The sequence below is a fragment of the Dipodomys merriami genome, unplaced genomic scaffold (assembly GCF_024711535.1).
Source record: "Dipodomys merriami isolate MVZ:Mamm:240054 unplaced genomic scaffold, mDipMer1.0.p SCAF_4, whole genome shotgun sequence".
Classification (NCBI taxonomy): Eukaryota; Metazoa; Chordata; class Mammalia; order Rodentia; family Heteromyidae; genus Dipodomys; species Dipodomys merriami.
In genome coordinates, this window is record NW_027205603.1 from 5,106,315 (window position 1) to 5,132,269 (window position 25,955).

At 42.5% G+C, this 25,955-nt stretch overlaps 1 protein-coding gene across 4 annotated transcripts in view; it reads right to left on the minus strand.

Moving 5' to 3' along the window:
* Frmd4a (FERM domain containing 4A) overlaps nt 1-25,955 on the minus strand; it is a 526,608-nt gene that overhangs the window by 404,961 nt on the left and 95,692 nt on the right. The window contains exon 1 of one of the 4 annotated variants that reach the window (XM_069990393.1): nt 1,776-2,308. The exons of the other annotated variants lie outside the window; for them this stretch is intronic. Coding sequence (XP_069846494.1) covers nt 1,776-1,808 — 33 coding nt within the window. The 5' untranslated portion in view covers nt 1,809-2,308. Of the gene's footprint in view, nt 1-1,775; nt 2,309-25,955 lie in introns of those variants that run through there. 4 annotated transcript variants of the gene reach the window in all.

Sequence of the window (25,955 nt, forward strand, 5' to 3'; positions counted from 1 at the left end):
TGAAATTTCAATTTGCTGTGTAGAGATGTTATGCTTGAACTTCAGTAAGACCCAAACTTCCTCTATCTCAACATTCATTTGGGAATCCAACTGATAAATATAATCTATGACCTGTCTGATCCACTAACATCATTTCTTCCTCTTCCCATAACATGCCATTTTAATTGACTTGCAGTGTGATTTACCATGGCCTGGGTCCTGGCTCATTTGCATAGGGAACTCCCCTCAAAGTCTCCCGGGAGAGTTGGGCATAACTTGCACAGGATTATGCACTCAGATCCATAGTTCTATTCCACCCCAGTCAGTGGACCATTCCAGAACAGTTTATCTGAGGCAGTCATTTCAAATAGCCGAAGGAACTGATTATAAAGCCATTCCCTAAAGCATTCAAACTATAGCCTGTCGATAAAGAGAAATAGGCAGCTCCATTTGGCTTTTCTTTGGCTGTGATGAAAGGTCTATGTATAATCAGAGCATGCTACGTTCACAGCCTTGCACGGAAGTGTGTTACTTGCAAGCAACCTGACTTCATCCAGCTCAAGGAACAACAGGGGTCCCCAAGGAACCCAGCCAGCTAGCCCAGGGGCTGGAATTAGAATCCTTGTAATCAACTGTCACTTGAGGCTTTCCTCCTAATGAACCACTATCAAACGACAGAGACACAGGATCCTCCCAAAGGACTAGGGTTGCTTTCATGCAGGAGACCCTGGTTCTGACACTCCCTCAAAATGTCATAGTCATGCTCATTAAGTGGCAGAGGGGAAATTTTTTTTTTAAACCGACAACCTATCCTCTGACAAAAGGGTCTATTTGTGTCCCAATCACTTAGCAGAACACCACATTGCTGAGGCGAATCAAAGCCTTCTCCTGTAGACTTTCAACAGCGGCTGTGTGTTTATGACAAGCGATTTGCCCCCTGGATGGCTTTGTAATTTTCGATGGAAGAAAAGTCGGATCACAGAGGTGATTGAAAACTTTTAACCCATGCACTGAAGAGTTATCTGTGGTTTCAGCAGATGCCAACGGGCCCCCTTCACCTCTGAGCTTTCAATAGAAATCCCCTTCTCCCTTCCCAAACCATTCCTTTCTCAAGTAAAAAGCAAGCTCCAGCAAAGAAAGCAGGTGCTCAAGAGTCCTTAGGAGACTGGGAACAATCTCTCGGACCATTTCGAAAACGTCCCAGGTCCAAGTTCAAAGTGTCAGACTTGAGTGGGCTCTGAGATCTTTCCTGCAAGTCGTCTACTTTCTTTTCTTTTCTCTTTTTTTTGAGAACACACCAGCTTCCAGAATGCATTAACCTACATTCCACAGCCAGCCCCCACCCCCACCCCAATCCTTCCATGCACACATGAGGAGGAGGAGGAGGAGGAGGAGAGACTATTTCAAGTAGGCGCTGGGCATGCACTTTGCCTTAAACGTGTCACCTTTCCTCCTAATCAACCAGAAAACCCCAGAAACTGCTACTTCTCCCCCCAAACGAACAGCTCCAAGGATAGCCTGGCTCCAAAGCAAGGGGTGATTGGAAATCCTGCTAAAATATGGCTGTCTAATCAACCAAGGGGCGCAATCGTTTGCTAAGATTACTGGTGCCCAGGCTGACAGATGGCTCCCTCCCCCTTCTCCCCTTCGCACCCCACCGCTTCACAGGCAACCCTATTCTTTGGGCGATCCACTTGCATTCGCCAGCCTAGTTCTGAAATAAGACAAAAGCTCCCCTGGAGCCTCCCCTACACCCCTCCCCAGCATCCAGAGAAAGCGGGGAGTCACCCCCTTACCTTTGTCCTCATCGGAGACAGCAGCCCTTCCATGTTGGCAGAATCCACATGCCAGTTTGTCTTCTGTAAGTTACTCTGTCTGTGAGCCTGTCCTTAAGCATCCCACATGAAAAGAGCCATGTGGAGAGCCGCCAGGGGCTCCCCTCTTCCGGGTGACGCGGGGCCGCACCCCCTCCCTTCACCAGCACCCCCAGCACCGGTCTAACTTGAATCCCCAGCGCCTCTGAAGCGCGCTGCCTGGCCAAGTCCGAGTCGGCTGCTCCCCGCGCCCTCTTCCCCGGCTTTCTTTTCTCTGCGCTCGCTCTCTCCTCCCTCTCTCTCCTCCCTCTCTCTTTCCATAATCTGCCTACAGCTCTCTGTATACTAGGCTCACTTGACAAATGATCCCTGTCTTAAGGTACCGCGTTTGAGCCAAGAAAAGGGGTCTGAACGGAGCCATTGGGCAGCTCACGGAGAGCAGGAAGCGGGCAGGGCTGAGCTGCTGTGTCTGGAGGTCCAGCGCTCCCTGGCTGGGGCTGGGCTGGGGCTGCCTACAGGTCTTTGGCTTGTTCTGTTTAGAAGTGGTGGTACTTCTGTAGCCAACCTTCCTTCCTTCCTTCCTTCCTTCCTTCCTTCCTTCCTTCCTTCCTTCCTTCCTTCCTTCCTTCCTTCCTTCCTTTCCTTCCCTCCCTTCCTTCCTTCCTTCCTTCCTTTCCTTCCCTCCCTTCCTCCCTTCCATCTTTCCATCCATCCATGTAGACCTCCCTCCCTAACTCCCTATCCTTTTTAAGAAGTGGAATTTCCACAGGAATGGAACCAGTTGACACCAGTATCAGTTTTCCTGTCTGTGCAAAAATTTTTTAAAAGATAAAAAAGAAATCCTCCTCCCCACTTAGATATTTCTAAATACTCATTTGTTTATTAGCCCAGTGTGGATATGACATTTGGATAGGTGAATGGCATTTTGGAGGTTTGACTAGATGTTTAGATGCATACATAGGGTGGAAACAGATTTATGGACTCTTGCTTTGGCCCAGCACTGGTAATAAGTTTGTGTGTGTGCACTAAATATGTGTATGATATAGGAGTAGGTGCACTATGAGTGTGTAAATGTAAGAATATGAATGTGCAAATGTGTGTGTAGGTATGAATGTGTTGTGTGTGTCGTTCAAGTATATGTGAGTGTGTGGTATAAGTGTATGAGTAAGAGTGTGAATGGCTAAGTGTGTGTGTCTGTGAATGTAGTGTGTGTGTGTGTGTGTGTGTGTGTGTGTGTGTGTGTGAGAGAGAGAGAGAGAGAGAGAGAGAAAGAGAGAGAGAGAGAGAGAGAGAGAGAGAGAATGACTCAGGATTGGCTATTTCATTCACATTACTTGTCACTTTGATGGCAAAAGAATAGCAAAAAGGAGTTCAGGGCAGAGTGAAGTAGAACAGATTTTATTTGTATGTGTGCTGGCTGGTATTTGAACCCAAGGCCTAGGCACTTCCCTGAGCTTCTTTTGCTCAAGGGAAGCACTCTACTACTTGAGCCACAGCTCCACTTCTGGCTTTTTCTATGACTTATTGGAATCAGGGGCTTATGGACTTTCTTCCCTGGGCTATCTTTGCACTTGTGATCCTCAGATCTTAGCCTCCTTGGTAGCTGGGATTACAGGCGTGAGCCACCAGCTCAAAGTTTGTTTTGTTTTTGGTGCGGGTGGGTGGGGGGAGGGAGGTTGTCAAGGTAGTAATTCATTCCTGCTAATACAAGACAAGAGATTCTATCCCTCCATTCCCCCATTTCCTGGCTCTGGACCACAGAGCTGGTTGTCTCTTCCTTGGTGGAAGCTCATTCATTCCACTCGCAACATTGGGCTTCCATGACATCTGATTCATCAAGGGCCAGAGCAAGCTACATACACTATCTGTGTCCTTGTTTTTTTTATTCTTCATAACTCTGTTCTGAGACACCTGTCCTGTTCATTGTCCCTCCCTCATCCTAAGACACTCTGACTCAGTCTGTCATCATGCCACTACTCAAGGCCTGTGTTGTCTTTGGTTCAGCAGGTCATCCCTGCCTCCTGACACTCTCTGACCCTACACCTCCAACAGGCTTCCTGTAAAGGAGTAGAATGAGAAAAATGGTGTCCCATTTAAAACAAAGTCACACTGACAGCCTGTTGGAGGCTGATTGGCATCTGACAAATTCCAAGCCTAGATTCTGGAAGCAAAACAGTCTTCCAGAGCCACAGGATGGGACTTTAGGAAGGAATTTTGAAAAAAAAAAACCCTATATATCCATATATCCACTTGAGAAGTGGGTAGCTTGTCTGGTTGTTTATACCCCAGTCTCTCAGCCCCTGGAGACTGGGTTGTTCACCCAGCATATATTGGTGGTACTCTGAGAGGTCCCTAACTGCACCAACTCCTGAAGAACATATAGGACCCAGAACCTGTGCTTAGTCCTTGATGCTGATGTTGATGATGAAGATGGAGATGATGGGGGCTGAACATTGACTTTGTGCCAAGCACTCACTGTATAGAGTGATTTTTGTGTGTTAGTTCATCCCAGCTCTTCATCCTGCCCCCTATTCATTGGGTTCCTCTGCAGAAACTAGCAAAATGACTTGCCTACACAAGGGACCTACCTTTACTCAATGCAATTCCTTCTACTACACCCTTTCCATTTAACCTTGTTCCCATTGTTTGAAATTCCCCTCTACCAACCTAGGACATACAGAGTTCTTTATTAGTCAGGAGCTACAAAATAAGCCTGTGAAACTGTATTGTTTTAGGCCATTGCATTAACATTCTGTACGTCATCCACTTATTTATTCATGAAACCAATATTCACTGACAATCTACTTCATGCCAGGGCACTTATGGAACAAAAAGTCTTGGCTTTATTACAGAGAAACAGTTATTTATAAAAATGGAACACACCAGCTAGTTTATCACTTATTATTCCTAAGTCCTTTGAATATCAATGGGCATCTTTAATGTGTATATATAAAGTAACTGATTTTTTGGGTAGTTCTAGAGTTTGAACTTGCTAGGCAGGTTCTCTGCCTCTTGTATCACATACCCCTTGCTCTTTGGGTCTTAGTGACTTTTTGGGGAGACTCAGTCTCCATATAATCCTTTTTCCTATTCCTCCCATTATAGGCATACACCACAATTCCCAGCTTATTAGAAGAGATAATCTTGCTATTTATTTGTTTGCCCAATGATGCCTTCAAACCTCTGTACTCCCAATCTCTATCTCCTCAGTAGCTGGGACTACAGGATTGACCCTAGCCCTTAGTATCTAATTTTTTTAAGAAGAAGAAGCATCAGAATAGGTGGTAGTAACAGGAGCAGTTAGGAACTCATTTAATCTGGGCAGTAGGTATACAAGCCCAGTGATCCATCATCACCAGACCAATAGGCATCCTGGTGGTTCATCCTCGTGTTCCAAGGGATCCTTTAACTTCTATAAGGACAGCGTTTATAATCTGAGCTTGAGTCTGGCTTAGGAGAAAAAGTCATTGGCTGTGCAACTTGGGGAAAGCAGCTAAATATCAATGTGTGCTGCAGGGCGAGGAGGCTCAGCCGAGATCTTGCTAAAGGCATTTCCACTGAGAGGAGGGGGATTTCTGACTCTTTGCACCAAGTAATCTCCTCGGCAAATGCCCTTGGCCCTTTGAGCCTCACTCCTTTTCCATTTGGATGTTTAAGGAGGATAACTTCCTCACACACATCTGCAGACCAGGGGTCCTGGCAAATGCCAGGAAGGCCATCAGATGCATCCTGGTCAGAGGTCAGGCTTTCCATCGCTTGCACTGACTTGCGCCCTTTCTCCCTCCTACCACTGCCCTCTTTGAGGTTAATTTCTTTCCGTCCCTTCAAGTCTCTGGGGACCACAGGCAGCTGCACAATTAAGCTTCATTAGCTGAGGATTCTATTGCTCTGCCTCATAAACAGTTCTCGATTTATTAAGGTAAGAGGCTTCTGACCTGACAACCATCCAGGGTTGATCCTCTATGACCTCCCATCAGTCTTTGCTTCTCATTTGGAAACATTCTCATTAAGAGCTGAGCTTCAGGGTGATAAAGGATAGCAAAGGAGTTCTTCTGGATCAGCTCCTGGTAGCTTGGTGAAGCTGTGAAGGTACAGAACCAAGGGTGCAGGTTTCCTTTCTCCTTTTCCCCTCTCTGTCCTTGACCCTTATCCTAAGCCATATACATGCACTTCGATTTAGAATGTAAGTGCAGAACCTATCAGAGAGCATCTTCACTTACTCCATGCAAAAGTGCTCAGTGAAAAATAATCCTCTATTTTCCTTTCTGGTCCTGGGGCTTAAACTCTGGGCCTGGGTACTGTCCCTGAGCTCCTTTTGCTCAAGGCCTGAGCTCTACCACTTGATCCACAGCTCCAACTTATAGCAATTTTTTTTGGTAATTTATTGAAGAGTCTCATGGACTTTCCTGCTCAGGCTGGCTTTGAACCATGATCTTCAGATCTCAGCCTCCTGAGTACCTAGGATTACAAGCGTGAGCCACCAGTGCCTGGCTGAAAATGATCATTTTTTAATCCAAGTGCTTGAATAGTATTTGTCTATGTAAGGGTAAATAACCTATAAGTTATTGCAATACAAAAATTACATAGCAATTGAAATTCTTTCAAAGTGCTTTCATATGCTACCGTTTTCAAAACCCTTACAACAATTCCTCTCAGTGTGGCAGGCATTAATTTCCTCCTTACTAGGTTGGAGGGTAAACAGACTTAAAGTAACATTTATTGAGCATTCACACTTAGAATTGAAACCAGGGTACATGATCTACCATCTGAGCCGCATTCCCAGCCTTGTGTTTCTAGTTATTTATTGTATTTTTAAGATAAAGTTGTTCTAATTTTGTCTAAGATACCCGCAAACTCACAATCCTGCCTCAGTCTCCCAAGTATCTGGCTGAGCTAGATACTTTTATTTTTAAAGGGAAAGGTGTTTTGGGTTTTGACCTCAAGGCTTTGTGCTTACTAGGCTGGTGCTTTATTGCTTGAGCCACATCTCCAGTCTGGTTTTTTAATATTTTTTTTTATTGTGAACATACTGTACAGAGGGGTTACAATTACATGGGCAAGATAATGAGTACATTTCTTATCAAGCATTGTAGCCTCCTCCTTTTTTTCCCCTTCCCATCCTCCCCCTGCCCCCTCCCACCCAATCCTCCTCCCCCACACCAAAGTTGTAAAGTTCGTTTTCGACATAACAACTTGTACATCTCATTGTTCAATGGGTCCACCTGTATCCCTATTTAAATGATTTGTTTTTTCCCTTCCCCTCCACAAATTATACCAACATCAAATACAGTGAAAGCAGGGGTTATACCGTGGGGGAGGGACATACAAAGCAACAAAGAAATAATCTTATAAATGTGTTAGAAACAATCGTATGAAAGAAAAATAACATTTGAATACATATCTTAGGGTTCATTTCCCTAACATCACCTTATCTGTCCTTTTCTGCTTGACTCAGACATATACTAGATATTGCAAAGTCTGGGTTTTTTTTTCTTCTAGATATTTGTGAAATAAAGTCTTGCTTTTTGCCTGGGATGGCCTGGATATTCTATTCATGCTTCCTTCCATAGTTAGGATGAGAGGTGTGCACTATCATATCCAGCTTTTGCTGTTAAGATGCAGGTGGTGTCTCATGAACTTTTTTGCCTGGGCTGGCCTCTTACCATACTCTTTCCAATCTCTGCTTTTTGAGTGGTTAGGATTATAGGCAAGAGCCTCTAACTTCTGGCTAAGATAGGTCCTTTTAAGTGGCATCTTACTTAATGTTTAAAGGAATATCACTATTCCTCCTTTAACAGATAATAACCCAAGATTGAGAGGGTGAAATATAGGACTCAATGTATCACTGGGTACCATTTGTCACATCATTGTTATTGATGCTCTTCCGTATGTGGCTTTGTCAACCTCTCTCGCTTTCTTTGAATATGACATGTGACTCATGGATGTGGTATATACAAAAGCTTGAGAATGTCAAGAAAAGTTACCCCCAGGTTACTCCTCTTAATCCAGGAAGAAGGGAAGAAACAACTCATATAGACTCATATGCATGCCAACAAATCACAAATGAGCAACACCAGCTAAGATCAGCCAACCCTAGCCTCATGAGCAAGCCAACCAGTTATCAACGGGCAAGACCAGCTAAGATCAGCCAACCAGAGCCTCATAAGCAAGCCAACCAATCACCAACAAGCAAGACCAGCCAAGATCAGTCAAGTAGAGTCTTAATCAGTGAAAATTGAAAACAGCTGGAAAACCCATGGTTACAATTATGTAGCACTGAATATTGTATTTAGTAAGCTGCTCATGGGTACAAAAACAAATCCAAGATCACAGGATTCCCAAGTACAAAAATCCAGAACAGAAACTCCAAATTGAGGTGTTCAAAGTTCAGATTTGAAACTCTTTCCTCCCTATGGTAGCTGGAAAACTCACTGAACTCAGTGATGGCCTGTGTGATTATTGAAGTGCTTCCCAACCCTCTAGATGAAAGCTGAGATCCCAGACATACACACACACACACATACACACACACACACACACACACACACAGAGCAGCTCTATGCTATAGAGTATCAAGTGTGGGACTTACTGTATTGTTTCCACAATTCTCTACAGTTATGCCGATTGAGAGGAAGAATGGAATTAGACATCTTTCTGTGTCTTGGTTGATCAGTTGTCTTGTCTTTTATGATCTTTTAGATTTTCTGCCCCATTTACTAAAGAACAGTGATTGCCTAAAGTTATCAGCAATTGGTCCAGAAGTTAATTGGAATCTAGCCCTGGGAGACTTCCTTTCTGCAAAAGAGTCTTTCTGAAAGAGATTCATACAGTGGAGAAAATAATCTCTTTTTTTTCCATTATCATGAAAACTTTAGCTAGAAATGGGTTCTTTTAACCTCTTCTCCTGTGTTTTATGAAAATATATAAAGGATAGAGTAACATGGTTTTGCTTTCTTTTCTTTAGCATATTTTCAAGAAGGAGAAAACAGCAGCTGCTGTGTTCCCAGATCATTGCTCAGAGGACTTTTGGGAACACAGAAGAAGAATGACTTGGTCTTCCTCATTCACACAGAAGTCATTCTTCCTTTAGCATTCCTGACCTACGCTGGAGCAAGACAGCAAAGATACCATGCCAGGGAGGGATATGTATATGTGTGTGTGTTTTACTAAGAATTCAACTCTTAGGGCTTTGCACTTGGTAGGCAAGTACTGTACCACTTGAGCCACGATCCTAGTCTCTTTTGCTTTTAGTTTGCTTTTCTGATTTTTTTTATTAATTTATTTTTTGTCAATCCTAGGTCTTGAACTCAGGGCCTGTGTGCTGTCCCGGAGCTTCCTTTGCTCAAGTCTAGTGCTCTACCATTTAAGCTGCACCTCTACTTCTGGCTTTCTGGTGTTTAACTGGAGGTAAGAGTCTCACAGAATTTCCTGCTTAGGCTGGCTTTGAACTATCAACCTCAGATCTCAGTCTCCTGAGTAGTTAGGATTATAGGCGTGAGCCACTAACACCAGCTGAGTTATTTAATTTTATAAGCTGAAATGGGTCACACTTACATCCCCTTAACGGTCTCTTTAATTAACAGGAATGGACTTACCTAGTAGAATTTGGTATAGATTGTGACTTTTCATACAGCAAATGCACCTTACTATGTATTATTTTCAGTGCTTGGAGGAGATTTTCAAATCAATGCTGCATTTTAGAGTTCCTTGGTTAGTTTCAACCTGAGGCACAGAGGAAAATGAGTGCTAGCCTTGATTTCTTCCTGTGTCAAAATAATGAAATTAACAATAGATATTGATGGGTGTCTCTCATACAAAAACCTGGAGAGAACTCCTTTTGCTGTATCTTTACTTTAGTATCCATAAAAGCAAAGCTATGGGCTGCCCCTCCCCCATCCCATGAATAGAAAAGGAAATCCCAGGGCTGAAAATCATAAAGTCAGCTGACACTTTGAGCTGACACAACAAATATTTCTACCTCCATTTTAACAGAATGTGATTCCTCTCACTCAGAACTCAGCCTGAACCTAAGAAACCAAATTGTATTAACATTAAACATAATAGTAATTAATCCTAAGGGCTAAGAGAGACTGTAAGCATGGATCACAACTACAGTGTGGGGGAAAAAAAAAAGACTGCTTTTTATTTTTATTTTGTATTTTTTTGGGTCCACTCGTGGAGCCTGAACTCTGGGCCTGGGCACTGTCCCTCAGCTCCTCAGCTCAAGGCTAGCGCTCTACCACTTGAGCCACAGCTCCACTTCTGGCTTTTTTTTCTTTTTGCTTATTTCATGCTGAGGAATCAAACCCAGGGCCTCAGGCATGCAAGGCAAGCACTCTACCACTGAGCCAACTTCCCAGCCCCCTAAAAGACTGTTTAAAACTTTGCTATGACTGGGCACCAGTGGCTCATGCCTATAATCCTAGCTACTGAGGAGGCTGAGATCTGAGGATCATGGTTCAAAGGCAGCCTGGGCAGAAAAGTCCGTGAGACTCTTATCTCCAATTAACCACTAGGAAACCGGAAGCGGTGCTGTAGCTCAAGCAGTAGAGCGCTCGCCTTGAGCTGAAAAGCGCAGGGATAGCGCCCAAGCCCAGAGTTCAAGCCCCACGACCGACAAAACAAAAACAAAAACCCCAAAACTTTGCTATGATTTTTTAGCATGATGTATCTAGTCGTGGTGTGGGGAAAAGGCTCTCTTTAAAAGCACATCAACAAAGCTCATAGAGCTGAATCCATGTTTCATATCTAGCTTGTTGATGGTGAGTGATGGTGCTTGTCATCTACTTTCCCTTAGCCAACGTTCTGTTCTAATAGAATTTTTTTTAATGGTAAAATTAGTACTTCTGAAAAGTTCATTTACTTTGTTTTTAATAAGGGCATTTGTTTGCTTCACAAAGACTGAAGGGCTTTCCACAGGGAACCATGCTCCATGGGATTGAAGGTGAGCCTCTGAAATTTGGCAGGAGTTCATACCCAGGCCAGGTAAAGGCACCTCTCTCTTTGCCTCCCAGAGAAAGCGGTTTCCTGAAGCATCCTTTCAAAGAAGCTCAGGTGTGTGGCACATGGCTTCGTGTCAGGAATGAAAGGAGAAACATTCGGGCGTGTAAAAGCTCGTTTCCTTTTTCTATTTTGAAGGCAAGGCTGGATTTCTTTCTGATAGTCTCTGAAGGGGGCTGCCAACATGCTACGATGTAGAGACAATGGAACCTAAACAAACAAGAGCGCTGAAGTGGTTTCGAGAGCCTTTCCCTTTCAGGCCTGGATATGTTTAGACAGTTATACAACCAGGCTGCTTGGAAGGCAAGAAAACAACACCCAAGAGGAAAGACTGCTTTGAATCTGGGTCTCAAGCCCTTGAATTTTTATCATTTTTATTTATTTATTTGGTGTGTGTGAAAGCAATCCAAAGCCATTCCATGCATGGCACGATCACCCTTTCCCACAGCTCTGGTCCGGACATGTGTTTCTCAGCACAGAGCTCAGAAATAACCTTTCAACCGACTTGTCCTCCTCTGTGTGTGTGTGTCATAGAATATAGCCCAAAGTCACTGTGGGTGGGTGTCTACTTTGCATGTCTATTTTGAAGAAGTCTGGAAGACCCATTTACATAAGGCTCTTGCTTCCTGGCAGATTGAAGAAGGATGTAGAGTTGGATTCCTTGCATTCTTTCATCTAGCCCTAAAAGTCTAGGGGGCATGTGCTTTGCTGAGCCTCCACATCCACTGTGCTTCTGGGAACAAAAGTACCCTCCTAAGTCAAAGAAGAGCTAGAAGATTTGAATGTTGTAGCCAAGGCAGCTTCCCAGAGCCTGTCAAATCCTGTCACATTGTGCCATTTGCCACATTTAAGTTAACCCCCTGGAGGCTCAGTTATGTCCACTGAAGCATAGAACTAGATCACCAAAAACTCAAAAAATGTTTCCTAGTGGGGGGATTAAAAAAAAAAGAGAAACAGGTGTGATCTTTGGAAGGAATGGGCAGCCTCGGTGAGAAGCTTCAGGGATGGCTGTTAACACTGCAGGCAGAGCCCACAGCAGCAATCATGGCTTCACTGTTAGCAGTGTCTCTCCGCGAGCCTCTCTACAGAGGAGGTGCTAGAGGGGGTGGGGGGATTGGCAGATGAGAATCTATGGTGGAAGTCTGGGTGTGAACGGTGGCAGTATCAGCTGTTGGCAGTCATGGTGAAGTAGCTGCATGAGCAGCAGTAGCTAGAGGGAGTGGCGTCTTCAACAGTTGTAAAAGAGTAACCATGGCAACAGTGAAGAAGGCTCGGTACCTGCCCATCTAGCAGGGATGGTCTTGGAATGCATGGGACAGAGCAGGACAGGAGCCAGCAGGGAAGCAGTGGTCAGGTTCTGTGCAAAGTAGGATTTAATGGGAATGATTGCAGTGCAGAGACGGACTTAGCAACACTCAGCCATTTGTATGAAAGTTAATGAGAATAGAAAGCTCTGGGCTTAGTTTTCCAAGACCCAGGGTCTGTAGAGCACTGGAAGAGGTAGCAATGGAGGTTGAGGCCAATATGGTAAAGGAGAGACCAGAAACATTGCTGCTCTTATATGCCATCTGACCATGTGGATTATGGGAAGGCTAGGCCTCTTTTTTCCTCTTCCCTACATTCCCATCCGGGGGAAAGAGGGGCTATTCAGCTTCTGTGGATGCAATAGTTGATTAAAGTCTCCAAGGGTTTTTTTTGTTTGTTTTTTTGTCAAAGGATTCAGTGAATGAGACTGTGTTCTTTGATACTTTAAGGTAGCCCTGGACACAAGCTGATACTTGAACACATTTATTTACAACATAAATGTACTGATGTTACTTCTTACAGGCAGGCTAATCCTGGTTATAGAATAGAAAATCATACAATATTAGAGTTGAATTGATCAACCAGCCCTTGATGCGGTAAATACTCTTTGTAAATAAAGGAATTACAGAGCCACGGCAGTGTGGAATGACTTAGAAAAGTCTCTACAGACATTTCTTTTGTTCTCTATCCAGTGTATGTCTTCACTTTCCCTCAAAAAAAAACTGTACACAGGAGAAGAACAGCCAGACGTGGAAGCTCTGAGGCATAGAGGGGAACATGGTCCTCTCCCAGAAAAAAAGAACTCAGTAAATACCTGATGAATGATGTATGGAGGAGGCGGGGCCAAAAGTAGATTTGGAGGATTTGGTTTCTAATTGACTTCATAATCCACTAGAAGAAAAGAAAGCCAAAGAAAGGAAACATGCCATTAGCTTTATGCCCCTTAGGGCTGTGGGTTTCCTCATTTACCCATGAAGAAGTTGAGATAGATTTAGCCATGCATTTCCCCATTGCTAATGGTCTATAGGAAAAATCTCTCTTCCTGCTTGTAGTCCCTTCAGCTGTAACATAGGCAGAACTTAACCCTAGCCACCTTCTAGATCTTTCTCTAAACTGTCCACATATGCTAGGTACACCTACAATCCTAGCTACTCAAGTGGCTTAGAACTGAGAATTATGGTTCAAAGTCAGCCCAGGCAGACAAAACTGAAACTTAGCTGGGTACTAGTGGTTCATGCCCATAATACTAGCTACTCAGGAGGCTGAGATCTGAGGATTGTGCTTCAAAGCCAGCCCAGCAGGAACGTCTGTGAAACTCTTATCTACAATGAACCACCAGAAAAACAGAAGTGGTGCTGTGGTTCAAATTGTTAGAATGGAAGCCTTGAGCAAAAGGGCTCAGGGATAGTGCCCAGGCCCTGAGTTCAAGCCCCACGACCAACAAAAAAAAAAAAAAAAAACACACCTGTGAAACTTTTAGCTCAAATTAACCAGAAAAAAAGAGACAAAAATAAAGGAATCCTTTCAGTGATAGAGCAGTAACTATGAGTATAAAAGCCAAGTGAGAACAAGGGTTTTAAGTTCATGTTCTTGTTCCAGTATAAATAAACAAATGACGTTCCACATGTTCTTCTTCACGGTAACCATTCTTCTAGTTAATGTTCATCCTTGATTTCTGCTTCTCTTCCTTTGTAGAAGTCCCATGACCCCACGCCAGTTCAGTGGTCTAATTGTTTTCCCCAGTCTTGAATACTTCCCTCTTAAATCATGCAATCAAGTACAGAGCACTCCCCCCTAAAAATGAATCAGAGTTTCACATTACCATAAATCCTGATTTGAGCTTTTAGAGTTACCTGTTATCTTCTTCCTAGTGACCCACCACTGCCTTTCAAATGAATTATCTGTCATTACTATTTCTAGGCTGTGACTCCTATCATTCCGTTTGTATTCTCTTATCAAGAATCTACCTTTGATCAATGAGATTAGGCAAACAATATTAGCTCTCTTCAGCATCCTCTCATACACATCCTCTTCCAGGAAGTTTCCCTGAGCAACTAGCTCACTTTGGCTGATCTCTCTTCCTCCTGGATCTAGCTTGGGCTATCTTGTGTCATTATTATCTTTTATCTTCAACTTACAATTTTCAAGAAACTGTTTACATTCTATAAATGCTATGGTGCTACTCTATTAAAGGCAGGATAAGGCTGTAATAACCAGATATAAAATCATAGAATATTAGCGTTGACTTATTTATCAACTGGCCTATGAATAGGCTATTAAAATGAGTAGACAACTAAAATGAGTCCCAGAGAATGTTATGACTTTCTTAAGATTTCAGAATCCCAAGACTCCAAATCTAACACATCTTCTTCACCCTGTCTTCACCTACTCTATATGTCTTTTATAAAGAAAGGAGTTGAGCTATGATATTAGAATAACAGAAAAGTCTCTATACATTGAGATGTACTTGGGAGTGTTAAAAGTAGACTTTTTTAAAAAATTTAAATGTATTTAATTAAATACAGCACCAATGATAAGCCATTAAAAATGTCACACACAAGTTAGCATAGATGTACTGTATATTGATTATATGGTGCAGTCTGAATAATGCCCACATTCCAGCTATCACATCTTAAACTCTAAATTAGTAAGTGTTACCACATTTGGAAAAGGGTATTTCACATGCATTTAAGGCAAAGAAATTATTTGGGATAGTCCACTGGACCCTAAAAAAGTCATGTTTCCTTAAGAGTGAGGTGCTTTAGAGACATATCAAAGGAGAGAAGGCAAAGTGGCCATAGATGCAGAGATGTCAATAGTGACACTGGAAAGCAAGAAATGCCAGTAGCTAACAGAAGCTAGAAGAGGAAAGGAGTGATTCTGCCATAGAAACTTTGCAGCAAGAGAAGCCCTACTAACATTGCTACTTTGGCCCTATTGGGATAGAATTCAGATGCTAGCCTTCAAAACCCTCTCTCGGAGAAAATTAATTCTAGGGTTGCCCTTTGTTTGTTTGTTTATTGGGATTAGAACTTTGAAAAAGTATAATTTATTTGATTCCATAGTCTAATAGAGGAAAAGATATGAAAGAAAAGGTAAGACAGAAGTACAAGTTGTCACAACCTGTATTTCTATTTCTAAAGTCAATGCCCTGTAAATAGTAAATGCTTAATATTTCCCAAGGATGATGGCATAGTACAGCTACAACATTGTTCTCAGTATCAACATGCTGTATCACTGGTGTACCTCTTAGACTCCATAAAATACCATAAATACAAGAATTTGGGGTAAGAAAAAGAGATAAGAAGATGACAAGAACAAATGTGTATTGACTGCCTCCTATGTTTCAGGTGACATTCTTTGTTCTTTTGTAAATATCCTCTCATATACAGAAGAATAAATGAAGAGGAGAATTGATCCAGACAGGGTACCAAATGTTCATGTCATCACTTAAGACTAGACCCCAGGAGCTTCTTGCTTCCATTGAAAAATAGCCAATGTCAAGGCAAGTTTAGATGGATCTTAACTCGGCCTGACATTCATTAATGAGGATGATGGTGAAAGCATTGGGATCTTGAGTCAGTCTGAGTTATTTAAAATAAAACCTCTTGTAACTTTAATGAGAGTTTAGGAGAGATTCTTCTCTGTCTTGGCATGCAAGCTTAGGGGTGTTCTCTCTCACCCAGGGGTGAGACATCTAATAACTTGGTACTTTTCATACCTGAACTTAAGGTATATCTGACTTGTACATTGCAGTCCAAAATGCATTTGATAAAACTTGCCTGAATGATTTATAGACCTTCTCCTTTGAGTAAGAAAAAGGCTCTGTTGACCTCTCCCATGTCATAAATGGGAGAACTGAAGGACAGACCATTAAATTGGCTTGAGCATGTCTCCTGACACAGTAGTATGAATCTTCTGGTATCATCAGGTGAACACAGTAAGTTCTTCCTGGCTCATGATCACTACTTCTACTGGTGGCGAGTTCTAGGACAACTGAGCATCAGAGCCTTAATGAACTTTATCTAAGTGGATGTGCAATATAATTCTTCAAACCACACCAGTGTCTGTTCCTACACAGGCAAAGGTTTACACCACGGGAACTGCCAGCTCCCAGAAAGAAGGTCATCAAGGATCTGGTATACAGGTCCCAGGTCCAATCCTAATAAAATCCCTCCACAGTGGCCCCTGGTCTCTGCGTCACTTCTTAGGAAATACAATGAACTCTTTTCCCAGCTCCCCATGTAGTACATCAGGCATCATGTGACTAGATAGAACAAAAAGTAGTATCGGGCTGTTGCTATGGAGATTTAAGAACCATCTGAATTGCGATGGCATCATAGAAGCAGAATTCCTATCATCAGTCTTTAACTATAGGGTTGTTGAAATCTAGCTCATATTTTTAGAATGTGTGACATTTAACACACTGATGAGTATTTCCAGCATTGGGACACATTCCCTGCTTTCATATTTAGATGGAGTTTTTCCACTTCAACTGGTGGGGATTTTTCTTCTATCCTGTTAAAGGTGACATCTCCTTTAAGGTAGAGTGAGACCCTTTTTATACTTTTATTTCCTAGCTGTTGTTTTTGTTCATCTTCTCTGTTTCCTCTTATTAAAGTAATTTTCTCCACTAGCTGTGTAGTTCTACTTCTTTCAAATTAGCCTCTTACAGCCCTGGATGAAATCCCATCCAGGACTTTATCTCCATTGGGTTTAACCAATTGTCCTTTAAGCCTAACACCCAACAGTTCTGAGCTTCAACCTAGGTGCCTGGGTATGTCTCTTTTTCTTTGTGGTGGTTCTGGGGATTGAATCCAGAGCCTCACTCCTACAAGAAAAGCAATCTACCACTTACACTCTACCCCCAGCCCTCTCTGTATATCTGAGATTACTATCCTGATCATCCAAGTTGATTCCAACTTACTCACTTCACTAGACTTAGTATAAATCCACTCTTTTCATGTGGAATAATAAGCAAGTCATCTTTCACTTTTCCTTTATGAGCATTGTGAACAGAGCTTTCTTTAGCGCTCTGTACACACCACCATTGTAACCACAGTGTATGTCCAAATATACTCACAAATACGCCGTTCATCTTATTTCAAAAATGTTAGAGGAGACCAGTCAGCTTATTAAACATAACACTTAGACAAGTCACTGGTGGCTCACACCTACAATCCTAGCTACTCAGGAGGCTGAGATCTGAGGATGGCAGTTTGAAGCCAGCCTGGATAGAAAAATCCCCCAAGACTCTTATTTCCAATCAACCAGCAAAAAGACAGACATGGAACTGTGGCTCAAGTGATAGAGTACTGGGCTTGAGTGAAAAAGCCAAGCGACAACAAAAAGGTAGCAATCCTTATGACCTAGTTAGTTTAGATCTTAAAATGGATAGATTGTGTCTATATAGTCAGGAAACACAAATTCAAAAGCTCTGCTAAAAAGAAACCTATTCAAGTTGCTCCACTGTTGAGTTGTAGGTTTCCTGCGCCGTCTTGTAAATTTACCCAGCCTCAGCTTCTTCAGGATCTTTCAATCCATGTAAGAGTCTTCTTTAGATCTCTTTCCTTAAGAGAGTATCAGAATCTCTCAGATGTATTTATTTTCTTCTCCTCTTTAAAAACTCTCCAGAGAAGAGCTGTCTTATTCTCTCCATAGTATCAGACAAGTTCAAGTACATCCCTGCACATGGCATTACCAAGGTGTGGTTCTTCCTCTGGGAGTTCCAGGAATTGACATCTGTCCTTCAGGTTACTGAATTGAAAAGCATCAGGAATTCCTTGAAAGATTTTTGAAGAATCTTTGTGTCACATTTCTCCTCTGGAGGTCACGGACGGGATAATGTATTTATTCACTCGACATTTATAATCAACCAACCAAGCTGCAGATGTCAGAGCTGGGTATATAGCCATGTGAACTAAATATATTTGCACAGACAGTAATGCCACGCAAAGGAATAAAAGGGCATAGCCTATATCTGCTGACTCTTACATCAAGGACTAGGCTATCATTCTCATCAATATCTAGGTCAAGTTAAATACTGTTTTCACAAATTCCACTCTGGGCTAACTGTGGTGAATTTTGGTTTTAGTCTGAATAAGATTCCTGGCACACACACACTGAGCAAGAACATGCTCCTACTGCAGGTGATTTTCAAACACAGTCTGACTGTCTGTAAGCCAACAAAACGGTACTTTTTGCTTTATTCCTGACAGGTTGTCTCTCAATCAATCATCACGCCATCAAACAAACAGGAATAATGCACCACGGATGTGCCTCACATTGTAAACTGGGCTGTGGAGAATGGGAGCAATTTACTAAATGGTCACAGGTCTGAAGACTTGGACTTAACCTGAAAATAAACCCCCAGGAAACACAAATGTCACATTATATTATAACCCCTCCTAAAAAAACACTCCACAAATGTCACCGACTGTAATATTTTAATCTGTGGTGTCCTATTGAATATCAATGTATAACAAAAACTTGAGGAATGATTAAAAAATATATTAGGGGCTGGGAAGGTGGCTCTATAGTAGAGTGCTTGCCTTACATGCATGAAACCCTGGGTTCGATTCCCCAGCACCACATAAGCAGAAAAAGCCCGAAGTGGCACTGTGGCTCAAGTGGTAGAGTGCTAGCCTTAAGCTGAAGAGCTGAGGGACAATGCCCAGGCCCAGAGTTCAGGCCCCATGACTGACAAAAACAAAACAAAACAAACAAAAAAACCATATGAAGGAATGAAGAACACAGACCAGTCTTCAAAGAGTTGACAACTTGGTTGTATAGAGAGAGATAAGATCAGAAACCAGGAAGAATTACAGGGGCCCCCAAAGTCATAAAATGTGATGATGTGGAGATGAGTTCTGTAAGGACGCAGACAAGGGAGATGCAAGTTAAAAGGGAAGCCACTGGAGAAGATGTCACGAGTCCTGGGTGATGTGGTTTTCATTTTCCTGAGTGGACAGAGTAATAAATATAGGGTAAGGGAGAGAAGAAGGCAAGACAGTAAATGACAGCAAAGGGCAGCTCTATGCAGTCCAGAGTAATGGCAAACAAAGCCTGAAGGAAGTGCCTTAGGCTCAATACGGAAGGGCATTGCTTGTCCCAAACTGTCACTTTGATCCCTCTGATTCTACTAACCCTTTCAACCACATTTAAAGGCACACCTCATGGCTTGAGGCTTTATCAAGGCAAAAGGATTCAGAGGAGAAAACCAAATACCATAGAATGAACTCTGTAAATCTTAGCATTGATGTTAAACATAGCGAGAAAGATAATGACCCATCTGTGCATATGCATAAGTGTGTGCACGCGTGCGTGTGCTGACACAGTTGCAGTTAGATCGCTATTTTATGTGTAGTTTTTGAAGAAATCTATGCAGCCGGAGGCCACTATGAAGTTCTAGGGTCAATACCAAGTGCCCTCCCTTGGACACTGGCATACTTTCTAGTTTGATGAAATTGAAAGGAATAGGTTGTCAAGACCTCTTGGTTCTTTTGCCCAATCAGTTCTGTGGTGGTTCAAGTCCCATGTATCCCTGAAATCTTCCCCATCTCAAGGCTGATAAAATAAGAGAAACTCCTGGTCATTCTGTCATTCCTTCAAGCTCAGCCTTGAAGAAACAGAATGTCTGGGGCTTAGATGTACATAACCAACTCCATGAGTTGGCAAAGCTCTAAACAGTAAATGAAGGCCCTGAGAGATACCTGGCCCTCAGTTGCACACTCTGTATAAATCTCCTACTGTAGTTGGATGGTGGTGGCTCCGACCTAAACTCCTAGCTACTGAGGAGGCTGAGATCTGAGAATCATGGTTCAAAGCTAGCCCTGGCAGGAAAGTCCACTAGACTTTTATCTCCAATTAACCACCAAAAAGCCTGAAGTGGAGCTCTGGCTCAACTGATAGAGTGCCAGCCTTAAGTGAGAAAGATAAGAGACAGTGTGCAGGCTCTGAGTTCAAGTTCTAGTGCAAGCATGTATGCACACACACACACACACACACACACACACACACACACACACACACACACAATCACTGTGGCTGTGACCCACTGCCAGTTACTGCTAGCTGCTGACATATGGATGCCTATGGTTGGTGGGGGGTGAGAGAAGCTTTGAAGACCTTCTGAACTTTCACAGACAGAGACTGAGTGCTGGGAATGCACTCTCACAGGTGCACTGTTCACAAAGATGCTGTTCCTTCCACTGCTGGTTGTCTGGTGGCCTCACTTCCATCACTAGCAGTTGCCCAGGCTCCCGTCGGACCCTCATGCTGACTCTGTTCATTAGGTATGTGCTGTGTGTGTAGTCCCCTAGCTCTCTTATTATCAGTTTGAATTCCCCATAACCATTTGGATTTTCTTCTTCTTTAATTGAGCTGAGATTCAGGTAATGCACCTTAAACATTTTAAAGTGACATCAGCAGCACATGATATCTTAACTGTATTGTATAACCAGCACCTTGTATGCATTTCCAAGCCCTCTCCTTCACCCCCAAAGAAACCCTGAAACCATGAGATAGTTGTTCCCTATTCCCCCTTCCTCCTAGCCCTGACAACCACCAATTCGTGTTGTCTCTACAGAAACTACTCAAATGTATTTCACCAATGTTGTTCCAATACCTCAGTTTAAGGTAGAAAACATTTGGAGACACCCTTAAAATTTTACAAAGCTGTTTAAAACGAATATATAAGTTGTATGTATTTATGGGAGGTACTGTGACAATCCAGTACCTATATAGAGTGCATATTTGGCATATCCATCCCCTCAGACATTTACCATTTCTTTGTGTTGTGAACACTAAGAAAAATGGGACTGTTGAGGTTTGGTCTTAGGGCCCTGGTCATTTTTTTTAGCTAGTGCTCATTTTTTGCACTAGTTATTTTGAGATAGGGGCTATTCTTTTTCCCTTAAGCCTGCTTGTGAACTTTGATCCTCCTATTTTTATACTTCCAGCAGTGACCGGGATGACAGGTGCATGCCACCACACCCAGGTTCTTCAATGGAGATAGTTTTATGAAGTTGGTTTTTGTTTGTTTCACTTTTTTTGGCCTTATCTGGCATGACACTACAATCCTCCCACTCTCTGTCTCCTGAGTAGCTGGGATTACAGGCAGGAACCACCATCACATGTGGCTGGGATATTTCAATTTCCCTAGCAATTTTGAAAGGTAGAATTGTTTTCAATCATAGTTATCCTACTATGCTCTAGAACATTCAAAACCAGTCATTTTATCCAATTGTAGCCCTGTACCCCTTAAGCCGTCTTCTCTCTATGCCTTACACCTTCAAATCTTCCACATCCTCTCTCCATTCCTGATGTCTGCACATCCTCTTAAGACCATGGTAACATTAGTCTATTCTAATTCTAGGAGAAAACTTTTTAGTCTCCACATATATGTGAGAATGCTCCTGACATTTCACTAAACATAACATTCTGCACTTCCATCCATGCTGCTATAAATGACAGGGTTTCATTCTTCTTACAGAAAATTCTATTCCATTCTATATGTACATGCCACATTTTCCTTGCCTATTCATCCATTATGAACACCTAGGCTGAGTCTACATCTTGGCTGGCATGAACAGGGCTGCATTAAACATGAAGTGAAGGTGTTTCTTAGATGCAGGATTTCATGTGTTCCTGGATCCTATGGCAATTCTACTTCAACTTTTTTGAGGAACCTTCATATTGTTTTCCATAAGTGGTGGTACCAATGCACATTCCCACTAACAATACAGGAAGTCCCTTTGTCCATATCTTGCAAAATAGTCACTGACTCCTTTTTCTAATCCATCATTGCTTTATTCATCACCTGCAACTGAGCCCCTCTTCCTCTCACAGCATGACTTCAGGCACTGTAGTAAGAAGATGGTGCAAAACAGACAAAATCCTAACTTCACGAGCTACTCATTTCTCGGATGTCAAGTGAGATAAAGTTTCTAAAATCCAAATTTTAGAATTTTTCTCCCTTATAATCTCGCTAAGTGAAATGTAAAAGCTTCTGATTGTTCTAAAAAGAATCATTCATTAATTACTGACCTTTGAAAAGCACCTCATCTGGCCAAGTGCCAGTGGCCTTCTATCTATAACCTTAGCTATTCAGGGAGTTGAGATATGAGGATCACCATGTGAAGCCAGCCAGTCAGGACAGGAAAGTCCCAGAAACTCTTATCTCCAATTAACTATTTTTTAAAAAAAGCTGGAAGTAGAACAGTGGCTTAAGTGGTATAGCACTAGCTTTGACCAAAAAAGCTAAGGAACAGTACTTCAGCCCCAAGTGTAAGCCCAGGACTCACACACTTACCCTTACCTTCACCCCTCCCCCACACCAGGTCTTGGAAAATTGTCTCAACGTTAGACTGAGCAAAGAATTAAACAATCACTGCTTTGCTTACTTGTATTTTCCCCTCATTCCTTAAGGTTAAACATGAATTCATACTCTCTGGGCAGGTTTCAGTAGAATGATGATTAATTAATGGCATATGCTATTTCTTTTTTCCAAGGCATAAAAAATACTCTACTCTACTCCCTTGCCATTCCTTTTCCTGTAGATGTCTGAATTCTTAATTTTGCTTGCATGGAAAACAGGCCCAGAGAGGAGGGTTAAAGATATTACCTGTTATAATCCAGTAAATTTGAAATGGAGCAGCAATCAGAAACCTCATTTCCAGAATCTGGCCCAGGATTCTTGTGAAATTTAGTAAGAAAACTATACCAAGGAGAAAATCATATTGGCACAAGATAGTAAATCTTTCTGACAAAAATAAAATGCCTCTCCTGTGTTTCCTTGCATATAAAACCAGCTGCCTTCAGGAAAGAGCAGACACTCAGGCTGTGAATGAATACTACCTGTAAAAATTATTTCTCGAAGGCTCTCCATTTATCCTGCTCTCCATCTCTCACTCTCTCTAGAGATAATAAATAAACTCGCTCATTTTTTTTTGAACATCCAGTTTGACTCTTCGTGAGGTGAAATCTCCAGGTGGTTCATGTAGCAGAAGGAGTCAAGCTGGGTCCAATCAATTCGGCCATGATTATCAGCAGGAAGGTGGCAATAGGTATGAGTGGAAAGACCAGAGCAACCCAGCTCCTTTTCTATTATAAAGTTAATAGTAGTGACTCCTTGGATGCACTCAGACTGGCCCAGAAAGGTCATACACTGTTGCATATTGTTGCATACACGCTGTCACTGTGCCCACATTGAACACACACACACAAACTAAGAATCTTGCCAGGCCCTAGTAGCTCATGCCTGTAACTCTTGCTACTTAGGAGGCTGAGATCTGAGGGTCATGGTTCAAAGCCAGCCCAGGCAGGAAAGTCTATGAGACTCTTACCTCCAATTAGCCACAAAAAGCTGGAAGTGGAGCTGTGGCTCAAGTGGTAGACTGCTGGCCTTGAGCAAATAAAGCTCAGGGACAGTGTCCAGGCCCTGAGTTCAAGCTCCCGGAACTGGCACTCCACCCACTCTCCCCCCCAAAGAGACTGAACCTGTCATTCTTTCCTACTTTTTGTTTTACTTGAAACTTTTAATTCAGAAGATTAAATCATCACAGACTTAAAATAGTTCAACTCAGGATTTTTCTGTTTTATAATGGTAACAATGCATACTTGTATGGTCATTCCGCTTTTCTCCTTTCAGTCAAGTATTCAAAATTTGCATGGGATTTCTGCCATTAAAAAATAAGCTTCATGCTAGATGACTCTGTCCACTGCAGGCTAAGTTAAGTGTTCTGAGCATGGTTCATCTAAACTAGGAAAATTAGGGTGTTCAGAGACTAAGGTATATAAATATATATTTGATTTGCAGTATTTTCAATCTAGGATGTGTTTACAGAGAGCACAACTCCATCATCCAACTATCTGGGGGATTGCCAATATTAACTATGCTATCTTGGAACTCGGTCACAAATCACTATGCGATCCATTTCCATCCCGCATCCAACGCTAGTTCTTTAGTGGGGTGAACTAACTTTCTTTCTTACCTTTCAAAAAAATGAAATGAAAGAAGGAGAAAGCTAGATGAGAGAAGGCATCTTCAGGTTTTTTTCATCTTTACTGCTACATATGTACATAAGTAAACTAAGGGCTTTGAGTCAGGGCATCATACAGAAGAAACTTAATGACAGACATCTTTATTTTCTCATTTTCCACCTCCAAAGTGGGTAGACTAGTCCATCGCAAGAGAGCCCAATCATGGTTCAGGCCATTTTCCTGGTCTCCATGTGGAATGTGTCCCACTACCATACCCATCTGAGCCTGCACCACCAGACATTACCCTCTCGGTCACCGCTGAGCCATGCCTCCCGCCCTTGGTTTTTTCTGATTATTTTTTAGTGGAGGGTGTCTAGCTTCCTTCTCTGGGTACACGCCAGTTGGGTGCAATCCATCTGTGTTAGGTTTCCCATCATAAGATAACAGGTATACTCAGGTATGAGTTGAGAAGAGGGCATGGGGGTGGGGGTGGGAGCAATGTTTTCTCATTTACTTTGCCACTCAAGCTGGCCTTGAACTGTGATCCTCTCAGTCTCAGCCTCAGGGTTACAGGTGTGAGTCCCTAGCATCCAGCATCATTTACTGTCTGTACATCCCACAGAGGTCACCTTGTTTTGTCCTCTCATCATTTGGTTTAGTTTTATCATCACTAGTAATCCTTGTCCCCTCCCTCCTCCTCTCTTTCCCTTTTACTACAGGAAGAATGATGAAGATGGGAATACCCTATACCTTATCTGATTGGAATTTTCCTTGACTTTTAAAATGCCCCTCCTCTGGAAGTACTGATTCTCATTTAGTCTAAAGTGATTGCAGCTATCCTAGGGTGATACCATGGGGAATTTTTCTTCCTCTTGAGCAAGAGCTGTGTGACTCTCACAGCTCAACATGCAGCCCGCACACGCTTGTCAGGGAGAAGGGCCTTAGCAGCATTGAAGGGCCTAAATTGCACTCCCAGAAGTGCATTGACAAGCGGGCATTAGCAAAGTGAACCAACTTCCTCATTTAATCAAGCATGTGGTGCTTTGAAAAATTATTTAAAATATAAGGAAAGACTCAAAGATACAACGCTATCCATTTAGAAATAATTATTAAGCCCAGTAGTTTATATAAAAGTGGAATCTCATCATAGACTCCATTATTATTCTGCCTTGAGCTGAATTGCCATGGTGGTGGTGAATTCTTATGCTTGAACCTTTAAAACACATGGACCTGAACCCACTTTATCAAGGGAGAAATGATAAACTGTACTTGTGACCATCAGGTGCCTTTGTAGGTTGTCCTTTCCCCCCATAAAGGGACAATTTGTTTATTTTTCTATGTTGGCACATCATAGAAGCTGTCAGCCTCAGTCAGAGGCTGAGGGGAGGGACGAGGGCCTCAGGCTCAATCTGCGTAGCTGGAAGGCACCCGAAAAGCTGGAAGCTTAAGCCAAGAGCTTTCATGCTGAGATAACCCAGCTGTGTGGAAAATCAAGCCTATTGAACACGAAAGCATTGAGCCACCAAAATAACCACTTTAACCAGAAAGGAGAGGAATTATTACCCCAACAGAGCATAGGAGAAAACCACATAAACTCAGGAGCCATTTCCAACAAATTCATTGCCATCAGCCAAACCCTTATTTAACTACTTGTGCTTCCCAACTCTTCCTTATCAAACTTTTGCTAACTCTTTTCTGGACAAAGGACCAATTCTAATTTCTTTCAGACTCTCCAGACTAAAAAAAAAAATATCTAAAACAAGATTAGGGTGGTTGGGCATGCTTACCTGTAATCCCAGTTACCCAGCAGGTAGAGGGGGGGAAGATCACAGGCCAGCCCTGGCAAAAGCTGGAGACCCTGCCTGAAAAGCAAAC